This window comes from Mus pahari, chromosome 1 (genome assembly GCF_900095145.1).
Source record: "Mus pahari chromosome 1, PAHARI_EIJ_v1.1, whole genome shotgun sequence".
NCBI classification, from domain to species: Eukaryota; Metazoa; Chordata; class Mammalia; order Rodentia; family Muridae; genus Mus; species Mus pahari.
In genome coordinates, this window is record NC_034590.1 from 100030214 (window position 1) to 100047713 (window position 17500).

The window sequence follows — 17500 nt, forward strand, 5'->3', positions numbered from 1 at the left end:
CTATCTTCGGACACTCCAGAAGAGGGAGTCAGATCTTGTTACGGATGGTTATGAGCCACCATGTGGTTGCTGGGATTTGAACTCCGGACCTTTGGAAGAACAGTCGGGTGCTCTTACCCACTGAGCCATCTCACCAGCCCTATTTGGCCTTTTTTAAAAGAAGAAATTATTTGATAATCCTTAGTAAACAGGTCCTGCCTATATGTTGCCAAGTCATTACCCAAGAACTACATTTTACTTCAGAGTGACTATAAACAGTAGGGAATCACTTCTGTGTCCACACATTTGTATGGAGATTCTTGGTTTTGTGTGCTGTTGGAGTTTATGGTTCACTCAGTTATTAACTCCAGTGATTTTTGTGGTTGCTATTTTCATTGCTTCTTTGAGATTTCCTATAAAATCATGACTGTAAATAGAGCTTTACTCCACACACACCCTTCGAAACAGTTTTATTTTTCTTTATTCTTTCTTGTAGTGAGAATTCTGGAAATTTGGTTTTAAGAAACACACAAATATTATAAGAATGTGCTTTCATTTTAATCCCAGGTGTGGGAGTGTGGGCTGCTTTGCACTGTTTGCAGCAGCTGACTATGATTTGCCTCGTGCTCTGGCTGAAGCATGGTTTTGCCAGCTGCAGATAGTTTCTATAATTGTGTGACGTTTGGAATTCTGGAAACTTTTCAGAGGGTACATAAATGCTAGGGTCCCAATAGGTGGTTGGTGATTGGTGGTCATCTAGGAGGGTTGGTTGTGGTTTGTTAGTAGTCAAAGAAGAAATTAAAGGAAATAATTAGAATCAGGGATCTCTCTCTCCCTCCCTCCCTCCCTCCTCCCTCCTTCCTTCCCTCCTTCTCTCTTTCTCCTCCTCCTTCTCTCACTCCTTTATCCTCTATCATTGTTTTTCTCCAATCTAGTGTTGAAGGAGTTGAAATGGGGGGGGGGGGATAAAGACGAGAAAAAGAACCAACAAAATACCAAAGACCAGCTTCACTCTTTTTCTTTTTCCATTTTATAGTGACAACCACTCCCATTGCTTTGTTAACTAAGGGTAGAGATTATTCCCAATCTCAAGCAGAGAGCATTGAGTTTTCTAGTGTTAAGGAATATATTAGCTATAGGTTTGTTTTTTAAAACAAATGCCCTTCATTAAGTTGAGGCATCTAGTTTACTTATGATGTTTTGTCTTTGTCTTTGTCTTTTGAGTTTTGAAACAGGGTTTCTCTGCTTAGCCCTGGGTATCCTGGAACTCATGTAGACCAGGCTGGCCTTCAACTCAGAGATCGCCTGCCTCTCCCTCCCAAGTGCTGGAATCAAAAGCCTTATGATGCTTTAAAATCATTAAATTGGGTTTTGCTAGTGATTTCTCTTCATTACTTGACACAATCACAGTATTTCCTTCCTTGCACACCTGGAATAACTCTCATGTGGTCGTGATCTATAATTATTTTTGACAGCATGTTACAGTGTTTTGTTTGCTAATGTATTTTTTGGACTTTTGTGTCCAACTTCATAAGAAAGATTTTTGCAGTCTGGTTTTGATATTTGAGTATTACTAGCCTCACAAAACGAGTGGGAAAATGGTTACTCCCATGTCTTTCAAAGACTGAAGAAGAGAAATCCTACATTTAAAAACATATTCATAACTGGACATGGGGCATATGTCTTTAATAGGAAGCAGAGGCAAGTGGATCTCTTCAGAGTTCAAGGTTAGCCTGGTCTACACAGCAGAAAGACTCTATCTCAAAAACAAAACAAACAAGCCAAAATAGAAAGACAAAAAAAAAACACCACCTCTCAAAACAATAAAAACATGCTAACAACTAATTTCTATTATTTTTAAATGCTCTGTGAGCCAATATAGGTGCCTGCTGGCTGGGGTTGGCTCAGGTCAATCTCCCTGGCTTATCCTTTACAGGAACATTCCATCATGAGCTTGAGTGGACGAGGGCATGGCCGTCAGCCAAGAGCCCTTGAGGGGCACTACACGTACTTTGGCTCCTATTCTTCCTCATACATCAGCTAACGTCCCTCCTCTGAGGTCTTATAGATCTATATAAACTTCAAGGCTCCACTGGTATCTACAAACAGGGGAGTAGTTCTGACCCAGGGACCATACTGTCATCCATGGTTAAGGGTCATGTGACAATATCTAGCAATAGTTTGGGTTTTCACCACACTGATAAAAGATGCTATGGGTCTGTTGATGACATAAGCCAGAATTGTGCAAAATAGTCTACAAAGCAGAACTGTCTCCAAAAGGATCATGTAACCCAAGTTATCAACCATGTCAAGGTTGTAGACTGTTTCTAGACTGGAGGAATACTAGCTTTGGATATCTTAATGCAACCGTCAGGATGACGAGCAAATCTGCTGTGACAAAACACAATGGTCAAGGCCATGTATAGAAGAAAGAATTTTATTTGAGACTTACGGCTTCCGAGGGTTAGAGTCAGTGACCGTTATGGTGGGGAGCATGGCATAAGGTAGGCAGGCGCAGCACTGGAGCCACAGGTGAGAACACACATCTTAAGATACAATCACAAGGCAGAAAGACACACATACACATGAACACACATGAACATGCGCGCGTGCGTGCGCGCGCACACACACACACACACACACACATACAGAGAGAGAGAGAGAGAGAGAGAGAGAGAGAGAGAGAGAGAATAGTATGTTTGAAACCTTAAAAGCCCATCTCAAATGACATACCTCCTCCAACAAGGTCATACCTCCTAATCCTTCCCAAAGAGTTTCAAAAACACAGACCACATATTCAAACATGCCCCATGGGGACCTTTCTCGTTCAAACTGCCATACCTGCGTTACTCAAGATGAACTTTAACCTGAATATTGGCAGTTTAGGACAGCTTACATTTTCTCCCGATTATTCTTACAAATTGGGCTGTTCTGAATGAGCTACCTACTATTTACCAAGCACATATTCTATAAAGATGGAACTTGAGGGTCATGGGGCAAGGAATCCTGCAAGGTTCTTGGTATACACGTTGTAAAATGCTTTCCAAGGCGGTGCTGTCTTGTTCTTTGCCCATCTCACTGTATTTCACAGTCTATTTTAATGTTTCAAGGTAAAGATGTTTTAAATGAGGAAATACTTTCCTCCCACCTCCTCCTGGCTGCAACCCCATCTGTCCTCTCACTCTGCCTTACTGGGGTACACAGGAGATGTTTCCTGACCTGGGAATTTCCATGTCTCCCGTCTAATTAGGCTCAAGCCAGTGGGCCTTTGTAGGGTTGTCTTTAGGGTTACAGGGACAGAGTGAGGTTTGCCTTCCACAGAGAAGCAGTGTGGGAATGTTGGGCTGTAGATTGGGGCTTCTCATGGAGACGGGACCCTGGGATCATCTTATGCCTTTTGGATGACTTTACTGGCATGACTTCAGCCTCCTGAGTTCCTCAGACCCAACTCAACTTCTTTCATCATTCTGCTTCTCATGCTGCATTTCTATTCCTGGGTAGCATGAGCTTTCCTGCCATGTGAAAACTAATCTGAGGATCATTCTGACTCTACCCACTGTCCTCTTACACACCTGATACATCATCCTTTGATTGATTGATAGCCTGGCCATTTATCCTTGTGACTTTCTTTTTAGGTCTTTAGGGGATTCTAAGAGACAGGCACCCCATTTTTAATGACCATAACCAGAGAAGTGGTATTGGGCTAGAGAACTGAGAAGCCCATGTCTCTAGTTGCAATATTGACTAAGTCCAGAGCTCCAGTAGATAGTGCAGGAGCTCTCTCCTCTGGACCTTGCTCTATTTCTTTCAGTTCTTAGGGTTCAGGGGGTTCCTTCAGGCTTGTGGGGGGAGAAAAAAGGTGTCCGTGTTTCTCCAGTTAATGGTCTAACCTGACCTGACCCCTGTAAAGAATCAGACCCATTCTGAGTATGTCATGGTCCCACTATGGGGTCAGATATCATTTCCACATGTGAAATAGTCTACCCTAAGGTTTTCATCCACATTGTAGGGCACAATGACAGCCACTGAGCATTGCTCAGAGCAATTTCAAAGGGCAAAGGGAATATAGACTCATCCCGTCCTCTTGTGCAGCCACTCTCCCCCTTACCATTCCATGACCCTTTTATGTCACACCTGCATCCTTGCTAGCCAGTTTGGTGCCCCCCCCCACACACTCCTGTCCTGCCCAAGCTTCCACTCCGGTTTAGATTCTTCTATGAAGAAGCACTCGACAGAGGATTTTTTCTTTTTTTTTTTTTAAAGATTTATTTATTTTATGTATATGAGTACACTTTCACTGTCTTCAGACACTCCAAAAGAGGGTATTAGATCTCATTACAGATGGTTGTGGGCCACCATGTGATTGCTGGGAATTAAGGACCACTGGAAGAGCAGACGGTGCTCTTAACCACTGAGCCATCTCTCCAGCCCGAGGATTTCTTATATTTTGCTTAAAAGTGAGTTCTTAGAAGATGTGAGCTTTTGTGATTCTTCTGTCCCCAGATTAAGGATCCACTTTGTCACCAGGGCAAAGTCTGCTGAGTTCTAGCTATGGTTGTCTTTCACATCTTATGCTAGAGTTTCCCCTCTCTCTGCCCTCTGATTCCCCAGAGTATCTGTGCTGGTTAAAGTCAATTGCTTGAATCTTTCTGAAAGAAGGAAACTTGATTGAGAAAATGCCCCCACCAGAGTGGCCTGTGAACAACCCTGTAGAACATTTTCTTGATTGATTGGAGAGGGCCCAGGCCACAATAGGTGGTGCCACCCTGGGGTGGTGGTCCTGAGTGCTATAAGAAATCAGGCTGAGCAAGCCATGGAGGAGCAAGCCAGTAAGCAATACTCCTTCATGGTCTCTATATCTATTCCTATCTCAGGCTCATGTCCCAACTTCTCTAGATGATGGACTCCATGCTAGAAGATGCAATCAACCCTTTTCTCTCCAAGTTGCTTTTGGTCAGTGTTTTATCACAGCAATAGGAAACTTAAGAGAGGCAGCAGCCATGAGCAGAGCAGGAACACCCTGGGTAGGAGTTGAAAATAAAGATCCTGCAATGTGCTTCTTCCTCACACCCTGTCCTAACAGGAAGACCCTTTGCTTTCCACAGGAGGACGCTGCTTCACACAATACCATCCTGTGGCCTCCCAGCCCTGACCCTCCACAGGTACAGGCATGTGTGTTTTGCATGGCGAGCTGTTTGGCTGTCTAACGTCCAGGTGGCACCTGACAATGGGCATGGCCTGGGCGCTGGAATAGTTAGCTGCTTCTTCCCTCTCCCCTGCCTATTCCCATCCGTCCCTATTAAGTCGTAAAACACACTAGGAATCAGCAACACGTGGGGTTAGAATTTGAGAAACAACATAGCTCTCTGAGAACAGGCTTGCGTGGTAGGCTGTGAGATGCTGAATAAGGCCCATGTTGTCAACAGAACAGAATGCAGAGGCGGCTGAGGCTGAGAGCCAGCACTAATCCCTCCAAAGGCTTCCACTTTGATTTCTTTTGTCCTAGTGGGAGGCTGGGAAATGGTATGGTGGTGGCTCTAACTTCCATGCCAGTGGGCAAAACTGGTCATTAGAAAGCTTCAATTCAGAATCAGCTGTGGGTGTCATTGCAGAGCAATGCAGCTAGCTGAGCTCATGGTGATAGCTCAAGGTGTTTGTAGATGAAAGGAAGGGGAGCTATCTGCAGAGGTAGATGGCTGAGTGCTTCCGGGGTGGCCAGGGGAGGCCTGGTCTACAGTCCCCACCTGTGCAGGTGTGTCTGTCATCGGGTGACCTGTGACTGCTTTAGAGAGCCTCTCCACCCTGTAGGTGGCTGCCAGGTGCGTGTGCTTGAAGTATTTGTCTCCCATAACCCGGTAGTTCTGAAGTTGTGTGGTGGTGATACAGCTGCTCATGTGGAGTGTGGTGAGGCCTGTTTGCGCATGCGCCAGCCTCTGGCTTCTTCACAGTCCCAGGAGTGAGAAGCCTGGGTAGATTACTCGAATTTTCGGTGGTTAATCAGCTTGAACATTTGAATGAATGGAGGAGCAGGGTTAGGAGGATCGAGGATTGTGACCTTGGCCTCCTGCAAGTTAAAAAAAAAAAAAGGCTGGGCCAGTGGTTTCTAATCTGAGTTCTTCGTGGTTTCTAATCTGAGTTCTTCTAGCCTTAAGGACTGGCCCAAGTTCAAAGAGGAAGTTGACAGAAGAATCCAGGTCACTAGCCAGCACAGCTTGCCTAATATGGGGCTCATCTAAGGCTCGGAGTCATCATGGCTTTCTTCCAGTTCTTTCACATTTCTACCTCCATTGTTTTTCAGTTTTGTGTGTTTGTCCCAAAGGTCAAGACATTTACCCACTTCCCTAAACCTGTGACAGACTGAGGGCAGCAGGCTGTCCTGGAGGCCTCAGGTCTAAGCTCCTAAGTGCCTCTGCCAGGATAGGAGCAACTTGGTCTTCTAAGTCAGGGCACTGCACAATGATCTGTTGTAGAGCCCAAGACTTGGGCACAGACTCCCATTCGATGACCATTTGTGGGGATCACCCACCGAGGTGAACCCTTGCTTCATGGAACTTACACGCAGTTAGGGAACCAGGCAGGTGAATAAACAAACAAGCCAGTGAGTGAATGAACGCATAGAACTGGACGGCTTTATGGTAATGGACGTGAGTCAGACACTCAAAGACAATGCTCATGTGGGCTCAACAAACATCACAGAAATCAATAGTCGACTGGGGGCTAGCACAGACCGAGGAGGCTGGGGGGCGGGCAGTGGGACTAGGGTGATGAGTGACTACTAGTGAGCCAGAGCAAGAAGCTCTGTGACCATGGGTAACTGCGTTCTATACTTGTACTGCAGAAGACCCAGAAGGAAGGGCTCTGAAGGTTCTCACTGGGGCCGGAGGGATGGCTCAGTGGTTAAGAGCATGTACTGCTTTTGCAGAAGATCTGAGTTCAGTTTCCAGCACCCACATAAGGAGGCTCCCCAGTGACCTGTAACTCTGGCTACAGGAGACCCAACACCCCATTCTGTTCTGTGCACCGACATGTATGTGACATGCATACACAGACACACATAAATAAAAGTTATGGGTAAATTATTTTCTAAAAAGAAATGGGCCTTTAAAAATGGCTTTATTAATATGTATTAATTATATACACTAATAGCTTTGATTATATTTTCATATATGGTTTATATTTCCCTCAGTTGCCCTCTATTTTCCCCTCCCACTTTTACTGAGTCCCCTTTTGTTTTCGTGTCTTTCTCTTTTGGTGTCTCTCTGAGTTTGTTTAGAGTTACTGATGGGACCATAGACAAGGGATAATTTACAGGTGCTTGGTCACCTTACCTGTGGCTACAGCAATGAAGAAAATGTATGTTTCTTTCTCTTCAACCATTAATTGCCCAGAGCCTCTCAAGAAGGTGTGGGGATTCAGGGGCCCCTCCCCTGCTTCGTAGTGGGATGTTTATAAGGCAGACCTCGTACTTATTTATTTATCTCTCTTGAGACAGGGTCTCACTAAATACTTCAGGCTGGCCTGGAACTCACTTGGTAGACCAAGCTGCCTTTGAACTCACTGAGATCTATTTGCCTCTGCCTTCCAATTGCTGAGATTAAAGGCATATACCACCACACTTAGCCTTATGCCTTTTTATGTATTTCAAACTTATTGACAAGTTTCAAATAACGCAGAGAGCACTCTCTTACATGGATGCTCCACCAGCTTCTATAACGGCTGCCACCTCACTTGATATCATTCATCTATGTCTGCTGAGAATTGGGGCTCTTACTGGCTAGCACATGTGAAAACACACACACACACACACACACACACACCACTTTTACACACTCTGAACTTCAAGCCTGTGCTCTTCATCCATTCAGGGAAGAACAAGGACTCAGACCTATTCTGTCTCCTCAGCTTATTAATTCCTCCCAGGACATCAGCTGATTCACACTAAAAAACACTGAGGTCCAATGGGTTGAGATCCCACCCTGAAGTGTCCACTGCCTGATGCTGGGGTGTCCTCTCAGCCTGTGGTGGGGACTCTGTCCCTTCCTGTGTTCCTCTTTGGGTGAAGACTCAGGATGATCAGAACTGGTACAAGCAGTCCCCGTCACTTGACAGGCAGATGGGCAGCCTCCTGGCTGGAGGACAGACGTGCGTTCATCTCCCGTATTTGGCCAGCCTGGCAGTTATTTCTGAAATCTGACTCTGAGTGCCATGGGGATGACCTTTGATCTACTTCCCAGCATTCACCTGCACTTACTCTGCTCCCCAGAGGTTTATTCACAGAGTGGACGGTGCAGGTAGACACTTGAGGTGTGAGCTAGCTGTGCTGGTTAAGCATGCTTTAATTAATTTTATTGGCATGGTCTAGAGAGGTGAAGCACGTTTAAAGGTAAGAGCACTAAAAGCGTTTATATGTTTTCGTTTTTTTTTTATGGTAAATGCTTTCCTTTGGATGGAGGATACTCTCAGGACTGGAAAGATGCTGTCACTGACTGAAGATTGCATTAAGATGGACTGAGGGCTCTGGAGTATTCTTGGGCCAGGAAAAGCTGTTTGTTGACTCAAGCAGTGACAGTTCAGAGGAGACATGAAGGAGCAACTGGGCAGCTGGGCTGTCATGTGAGCACAGCCTGCCGTCTGTCGGGAGTGGAGGGAGGGGCACTTTTTCAGTGACGCCTGTTGACGCACCAGGGACCCGAGTGCAGCAGGGTCTTACTTGCTAAGAAGGGGAAACGGGAAGGAGGTTCAGAGGCACTTTAGGAAATTGACCAAAGGCAGGAGCTTTTGTGGACGTATCTACCGGAATGAGTGGATATAAGTTATATTTTATATTCAACAAACATCTAGGCGTTGGATCCAGGCTCTTGGGCTGCATCAGTTCCTGAGGCCCGTTTGTTCAGGAGCATCGATGAAGCCTGATAACATGGGGAGACCACAAGGCAGCAGTTCCCAGTGTGTGGTAAGACTGCACAAGAGAGTTGAGCATCACAGCACACAGCTTCAATCCCAGCGCCCGGGAGGCAGAGGCAGATGGATCTTTGTGAGTTCCAGGCCAGCCAGAGATACATAGAGAGACCCTGTCTCTAATCTAAAACAAAACGAAACAAAACAAGGATTAAATGAGATTTTTTTTTTTTAATTTACCAGGATTAAGTAGGTAAAATAGCCAAGTGGGCCTGTCTAAGAATACATTTGCTATTCTTTGCCATAGCTGGATATTGTCTCAGTGGCAGTTGTTACTATTGTTATGGGAGGAGCATCAGACTTCTGGTCTGATGATGGACCTGGGAGAGCCCCTAATCCCCTATTTCTTACCTAGAAAATGAGAAACATTTTCTACTGTCTGTTTAGTAAATAGGGATTCTGCAAAGATGCCATCTGTGTGGTCTGCTCTGTTGCTTTTATTTGATGATGATGACAGTGAGAACACTGGCTATGAGTACTGTTACGTTGATAGAGGGAGCGCTAAACCCACACCAGCCTGGGCTCCATCGCTGAGCGATGTCCCTGCCCTGTTGCTTGGGTTTGAACTCCTGACGAGTCCGGTTTCTGCTATGAGACCAGGGCTGTTCGGGCAGAAGAGCCGGGCTGCTGATAGAGGAAAGACCGGACCCTGTGGTTCCTCCAGAGAGGGATCTGTGGCCTTGTTCCATTCCCTTTGCCTTTAGCTATAGCAGAGATCTGCGACCTGCCTCCTCCCCGCCTGTCAGCTGTGTTTGCTTCAGCTGCCAGATGAATTGACACGTTTCCAGAGTTACTTGAAAGAAACCTTGATCAAGGAACATGGGGTAGGGGGTTTACATGCCAATTATTTGCAGAGTTATTCAGCCTCAGATACTGTAGTGATAAGAAGGGAGCTGACTGCGGTGTCAGAGGATGACACTCGCCCAGGCAAGCAAGAACTGGGTAGCAATTTTAAAAATTCAAAACCCTGGCGCTAGATGGATGGTTTGGCAGTTAGGAGTGCTCTTCCAAAGGCCCTGACTTTAGTCCCCAACAGTCACTTTGGGCGGTTCACAACTGCCTGTAACTCCAACTCCAGGGAGATCAGATATCTCCGTGGGCACCCATATGCATGTGCACACGGACACATACAGACCCCCTCCCATACACAATTGTAAGTAATAAAAATAAATCTTAAATCATTCAAGACCCTTTTATAAAAATGTCACTCCTTTCGTCCTGGGATTCTCGAGTGATCACACAAAACCACACATGCGAGGGTAGAGACTGTACAAGCATGAAGAACGTTCCTCTAAAGAGTATAGAGTTCGAAACTCAGCAGATCCAAAAGTGCATCCTGCTCCTGCCTTAGGGATGGCTGCTCCCTTGATGCTCAGCTGGAGGCTGAGTCCTGCAAACAGGGTGGGGCACGGTCAATCCCCAGTACTGCAGCAGTGGCCTTCCCTAAGGTGGGGATCCAGTGGCAGCTTTCTCTGCCCCCTTTTACACTTCCTTGTTGAGGTGGCCAGGATAAGAAATGGCCTGTGTCAGCTCTGGGAATAGAGAGCAGCAGGTCTATTCGGACTCTTGCTCTGTGGTCCCAGTTATTGAACCTCCGAAACCCTGGCTCTCAAGCAAGGACATAGGCAGCATCTTCCTGTAAGTGGCGATGATTTGCCTAGAAGTCAATCATCGTGATTTCAAGAGAAGATGCCAGCCGGCACCTCCGTTAGTGACTGCTTGTTGCTCTTCTCACCCACCCATAGTTTTTTGCATCAAGCTCACCATCCTCCTGTCTCAGCCTCTTGAGGGCTAGGGTTAGAGGCAGTCATTCCCTGCTCATCTTACCGTCTATCAGCTAAAGTGAAGGGAGATTTCCATTGCAGTGTTCATGTTTGGTCAGACCATTACAGTATCTTTGTGGTTTGTCTTTGGACACAATTGAATAAACACAGATAACCACTGGGAGAAATGTAGCAGTCGAGGAAGCAGGCAAAGCCAGAAAAAGGCTGTAGCCATGTAACAGGAGACTGAAGATCTCAAGAAGAACCCCAGGTTGAATTGGTTGGCTTATGAGAGGGTTTCTGTGTGTCTGGTTGGGAGGTACAGAGGAGGTATCTCTCTGGGCCATGTGAGAGGACAGGGCCATTGAGGTGGGGAAGATGGTCAGCAGTCAGCTTCAGGGACTGCAGGATTTCTTCTAGTGCAGATTCTAGTGCCATTCCCACCACTCCCTCATGATGGCAAGAACACCCCAAAAAGACATAGCCAGATCTCAAACCATGCCTTTGACTCTGAGGAATGACACACACACACACACACACACACACACACACACACACACACACACACAGAGTCATAAAGCCAGAGGCACCGAGATTCTTATTCTGAGGATTTGCATTGTCCTCTAGATTAAGCAAGCAAAAGCAGGAGGAAGGAGGCCTTGCGCTGACAGTCTTCCAAAGTGTGTGCCTGCATCACCAGCTCTATGGGACATCATCAGGTGGCTCACAAGCACAGGTGCTTAAGAGATGGTTGGGTGCTCTGTGTTAAAGTTCAAGAAATTAACTTGGCCATGCTGGTACACATCTGTAATCATAGAGTTGGGGAAATAGAGACAGAAACCCCACACATCTCAGGCCGCCCTGGGTTACATAATAAGACTGTCTCAAAAATAAGTAAATAAAAAATAAAATTCAATAAGTTAGTTCATGTGGGACTCCTTAGAACCTCTAAGATGTTAACATGTACTGTGGATTTCTGAATGGCAGCCTTGAAATATGGCACCTCAGACTCATTTGACCACAGACGGCTTTGCTTCCTTCCAAGTTGATCAAGTAATAGATGCACAGAAATCTTTTGGTTGCAAGTAAAAATGTCCAACTTGTACTAGAAAGGTGAATAGTTCAATGCCCTTTCCTATGGCCTCTGGGCGGGCGGGCCAGTTTAGAGTGGATGGGAGAGGGAGATTGTAGGGGAGGGGGGTGACTCAGGGGTTAAGAACACTGTCTGCTCTTCCAGGGGTCATGAATTCAATTCCCAGCATCCATACAGTAGCTCACAACCATCTGTAATGAGATTTGATGCCCTCTTCTGGTGTGTCTGAAGACAGCTACAGTGTGATCCTATACATATAAATCAATCAATCGATTGATCAATCTTTTTTTTTTTTTTTTTTTTGGTTTTTCGAGACAGGGTTTCTCTGTGTAGCCCTGGCTGTCCTGGAACTCACTCTGTAGACCAGGCTGGCNAATTCACCTGCCTCTGCCTCCCAAGTGCTGGGATTAAAGGCATCCGCCACCACGCCCGGCCGATCAATCTTTAAAAAAAAAAAAAAAAAAAAAAATGGACCCACAGGTCCTGAAAATGAAACCTGGACACCCAGATCACTCTTCTAGTTTTGTGCTACGCGATCTTCTTTCCCTTGCTTGGATGGTGCCTTCTCCACCATGACCAAAGTCAAAGGGCTCAAGAACCCACTCACCACCATCTCTGTTTCTTCAAGGAGTCCTGTGGGAGGACCTGGCCACACCTGTGTCTGTTCCCACTGGGTGGATGGGGCTGGGGCACTTCTGCTTGACATCCTCTTAAGAAATCCTGAGGGGCTGAGGGGGTAGGTAGGACATTTAATCAAAGGCAGACCATTCTCAAAGCGGGTGCTGTTTAGTGGAGAGATGGGGGATGCAAGGCCCGGAAAGACAAAACACAGTGACTGCCTTTGGAAATACGGGCTTGGGGTTTCCAGGAGCCCCTCCCCCTCTCCTGATTTCTGAGCTGCCCCTGAAACTGAGTGTTTGAGAGGACAAAATCTCATTGTTCTGGCCCATGACTTAAGTTCTGAGCGTGATGCTTTTGCAGTTTGGTTTTAAAAACCAATAGCAGCTGGGAACGTAGATGTGCCACTAGACATGTGGATGTGCCGAGCATATACAAGGCCCTGCGCTCAACCCTTAGCACTTAAAGATAAGTAGATAAAAACAAATTAAGAAAGTCTACATGCTTTCTCCAGGAACCCTTCAGAGTATGATTGATAGATATCATCAAGACTTGGTCCCTTCCCTTCCCTTCCCTTCCCTTCCCTTCCCTTCCCTTCCCTTCCCTTCCCTTTCCTTTCCTTCCCTTCCGTTCCCCCTTCTTTTCTTTTTTCCTTCCTTCCTTCCATGTCTGCACCAGCATGCCTAGATCCCATGAAAGCCAGAAGAGGATCTTGAAATTATAGATGGTTATGAGCTGCCATGTGGGTGCTGGGAATTGAACCTGGATCTACTGGAAAAGCAGCCAGTGCTCCTAACTACTGAGCCATCTCTCCAGACCCTGCTTTCATACTGAAACAGTCATCCTGTTTGACTGGAACTGTGTGCTTGAAGAGAACTGTGCCACCTCTGCTTGGCTCAAAGCACATCCTCTGAGCCTTGCTCACTTCCTGCCCATCAGAAAGCTGCTGTGGGTCGGGTGGTGGTGGTGTCAGTGGTGGTGCACACCTTTAGTCCCAGCACTTGGGAGGCAGAGGCAGGCGGATTTCTGAGTTCGAGGCCAGCTTGGTCTACAAAGTTAGTTCTAGGACAGCCAAAGCTACACAGAGAAACCCTGTCTTGAAAACAAAAACAGAAAAGAAAAGAAAAGAAAAGAAAAGAAAAGAAAAGAAAAGAAAAGAAAAGAAAAGAAAAGAAAAGAAAGCTACTGTGGACCACGGGCTGTATCATGCATGCCTTTGGTCAGTGACCTATTAAAAAATATTGCTGTGAGTTTTTTTAGGTTTTTGACTTTCTTCCATTATTTTTTTTTCCTGGTTCAGAGGACTTCTTCAGTTCAGAGTCCAAGACCACTGCAGCCACCTGGGAACAGTCAATCTCTACAGAAGCAGCAAGGAGACTTGCCTGGGTCGGGCACTGCAAGGTAAGGAGCCAGCTCTGGAGCAGGGCAAGTGCAGCCCGCAGCATGGTCCACACACTGCTTGCTCCAGCACTTGCTTTAATGCATTTGTGTTGGGAAATTCACATGTGCCCATTCAGAAGTCCTAAGAGTGAGCTTTCAATGAGTCACGGAACTCTCTGTGATTGGCTTAAGCCTGCAGGGTTGGAAAATTCATAGTTTTTCTGCCCAAAGATGAAATTAGTAACCATACGTTCCCATTCCAGCAATGTTCCAAGTAGTTCAGCTACATAATCAGAACTAAAAATGAGAAAGAGTGAGGCTTCCAAGGGGCTTAATATGTGGTTATATGTAGTCTGTATTCCAGGATAGAAGCACTAGACTACAGAACAGCCGACCCTTCCTCAAGCCACCCAGTAAGGCTGGGAGATTAATTCCAGAAGCCAATACAGCCACACTGTGGCCGTGGCATGTGGCTAGTCCAGGGGTAGCCCATTGCTCAGTGGGTCCTCATCATGACCCATGACCAGGCCTGGTTTGCTCATAGCTCCTTACTAAACCTTGCTCTACCCAGTGTTCTGTGATCACTATAGAGGTATTCACAAGCCAAGAGCTAGTAGTTTCAAATACTTGGCCCCAGCAGGGACACAGGCTAAGCATAGTAGAGTCAATTAGGGAGCACTTGTGGGTTCAAGTCCTGAATAGGCCTTAGGTCTGGGTAGCTTAACTCTCTTGAGCAGCTCCCAGGAGTCTGTAATTACAGACCTTGAAGGAACAACCAAAACTGCAAAGTTGAGTATTAGTGCCTGTTACAGGCAGTGAAACTGGATCATAGCATGCTTCATCAGCATTTTCAAACCCACATCTAAAAAGTGACACTGTTTTGCTTTGGATATATAAGAGTGGCCCTTAATGGCAGGAGTTGCCCTGTGTAGAGAGTGAGTGTCTTCTGGGTAGTTTGGGTAGGGCTGTCCAGAGGAGATTCTTGTGTCTTCTTGGCATGGACATTAAGTTTCTTTAGGGAAATAGTCAGATGGGGCACAGCTGGGTCACAACATCGATTGTTTGATTTTGAGATAGGGTCTCACTATGTTGCCTTGGTTGGCCTGGAATTCTACCTCTAGGCCAAGCTGGCCTGGAACTGAAAAATTCACCTGCCTCTACTTCTGGAGAGCTGGGATTGGGGCATGCAGCTCTAGGCCAGGAACAGGAGTGAAACTTTGAATGCACCTATGACCTCTGTGGTCTCAACAAGGAAGACTCCTTGTCTCCCCAGATCTCTATCCGCTGATTTACGTTTGTCTAAGTAACAGGACAAAGCTTTTAGTATCCGGATCTAACCAGACTTCTCAGTTGGCTCCAATGCTGTGCGACTAGTAGAATTATTGTTTCTGGAATCCCACATGAGAGAACCTACCGTTGGCTGAGACTAAAAGTCCAGTTCTCCCCACCTTGTCCTCAGGGGAGTCTTGGGGTTACTTAGGAGATCGGAGGACTTGTCCCCAGCTTGAGTCACACATGGATTGATGAGTAACAACAGCTCAAAGATCTTTAGTTGATTGTTCCTCAGATTTAGTCAATTATTGTTTTCTCTTGAAGAACTGTCTCTCCTGGGCTCTTGAACTGAGCATGAAAGAGACAGCATCTAGGAAAATGCAAAATCTGGTTCATAGCTGAAAGCAGGGCGGTCTTCAGTAAGTGAGAGCCAAATTCACTCCAAAGCTCCCCTGCCTCTGCTCTCCAGGCACTTACGGTATCCACCGTGCAGTCAGGATGTTTGTAGGAGGCAAGATGGGGTAAGGCTCCTGTGTGAGTCACACCAGCCTGGCATCTCTCAGAAGGATAACAATAGCATCTAACACTCATTTGCAAATGGGTGCCAGACACCACGCCACATGAGCTACAGATACAAAATGAAATTCTGCTTCCTTCGAACCAATTCAGCTCTGATTCTGAGTCTTTAACCCTGCCAGGCTGATGGGAATTCCCACAACTGCTGCCCTGTTCTATTTTTTTTTAATATTTTATTTTATTATATTTTGAGATGAGGTCTCTTACTACATAGACTGGGTAGTCCTAGACCAGGCTGGCCTGGAACTCACAGAGATCTACCTGCCTCTGCCTCCTGAGTGTTGGGATTAAAGATGTGAGCCACCATTTCATACTTGACACCCTACTCAAAAGCCTGGTGTACTGAGGCTGTCATCTGACCTCCTCTCTCCTATTCCACCACCAAAAGACCCAGCCACGCTATCCACGACCACATGACCATGCTGGTCCAGCCACACTATCCACGGACCACATGACTATGCTGGTCCAGACACAGTTATGCACAGACCACATGACCATGCAGGTCCAGGCACACTATCCATGGACCACATGAGCATGCTGGTCCAGCCACACTATGCATGGCCCACATGACCATGCTGGTCCAGGCACACTATCCACAGACCACATGACCATGCCACCTCCCTGTAACCTTTGCCACATGGCCATTCCCTTGCGGCTGTTCCTCAATGCTCATCCACCTCTGAGCCTGAGAATACGGTCAGGAAGCAGGGGAAGGGATCCCTTAGCATATTACCCCAACACATATCTCCACTCACCCTACCCCAACCCTGCTCCAGGACTTTTCTCTGCTCTTTTGTCTTCAAATTCGTCTGCCTTCTCCAGTGGCCTAGTGGGACAATCAGCATCTACTCTGAAAGGATTCAGGCTTTTACAGGGGCTAGGAATAGCCATGAACTTCAGACTGTTTCCTACTTGCAAAAGCTCCAGAGACAGGAAGTGCAGAAAGGCCTGTGGCAGCTGAGGTGTGGGAGGAAGACAGTTGTCCTCTTTATCCCTATCCTTTGAGGCTCTGCATCTGTGCATTCAAGCTACTGTGGACAGGGGAAAATGCACTTGCAATGAACATATACAGACTTAAAAATTATTCCTAAACAGCACAGTGTATCATCTATTTTCATCCTGTTAGATATAAGTAGCCTAGCCAGGCACAGTGGAGTGTTCACTGTTTGAGCTCAGCACTTGGAGCGGAGGCAGAAGGGCTACCATGAGTGAGAGACTGGTATGAGTTATGACTGGTATGATTGTTCTCTTCAGGCTGGGACTCTGTAGCCAGACATTGTTTCCAAAAACCACAACCAGACAGATTTTTAAAGGAATTAAGATGATTTAAGGTATTTGGGAGAATATATTGTGGATCTGTGCCTCGGGGACTCAAACACTCATTGATTTAGGGGGCCCCAGAGCCAGTTCTCAACAAATATGGAGAGAGAATGTACAAGGAGAAAGGTACACATTAATCTTACCAAGGGTCGCCTCTCTACCCAGGTTTATCTCCACACCACAAACAAGGACAGACTTGGAGCATTACATATCTGCAACAGAGGGAGAAAGTCCCTGTTTTGCCTTAAGAACCATCTCCCTATTTGAATTACAGGAGAACTAGGGGCCTACATGTCCCCTAGAGTAGGTTCCTCACCTACAGAGGAGCTGGTCTAACTGCCTTGCTTCCTGATTGCCACATGGTGTCACTGTTATAACTTGACCTTGCATAGCCCAAACTCAGTAAGTGTCCTGGATGGACTTGGGTTCCTTCCTCCAGAGGGAAGCCAGCTTACTCCAGGTAACACCCTTGCTGCTCCCCAGATCTACCTGGTGCAGTTGGCCCAGATGTCTGCATCTGGATTAGGTTCCAGGCCCATCA

The 17500-nt window shown here is 46.3% G+C and overlaps 1 protein-coding gene across 1 annotated transcript in view; it reads left to right on the forward strand.

Moving 5' to 3' along the window:
* Positions 1-17500, forward strand: part of Tacc2 (transforming acidic coiled-coil containing protein 2) — a 208097-nt gene that overhangs the window by 28165 nt on the left and 162432 nt on the right. The window contains exons 3-4 of the mRNA XM_029535953.1: positions 5085-5141; positions 13712-13812. Coding sequence (XP_029391813.1) covers positions 5085-5141; positions 13712-13812 — 158 coding nt within the window. The remainder of the gene's footprint in view (positions 1-5084; positions 5142-13711; positions 13813-17500) is intronic.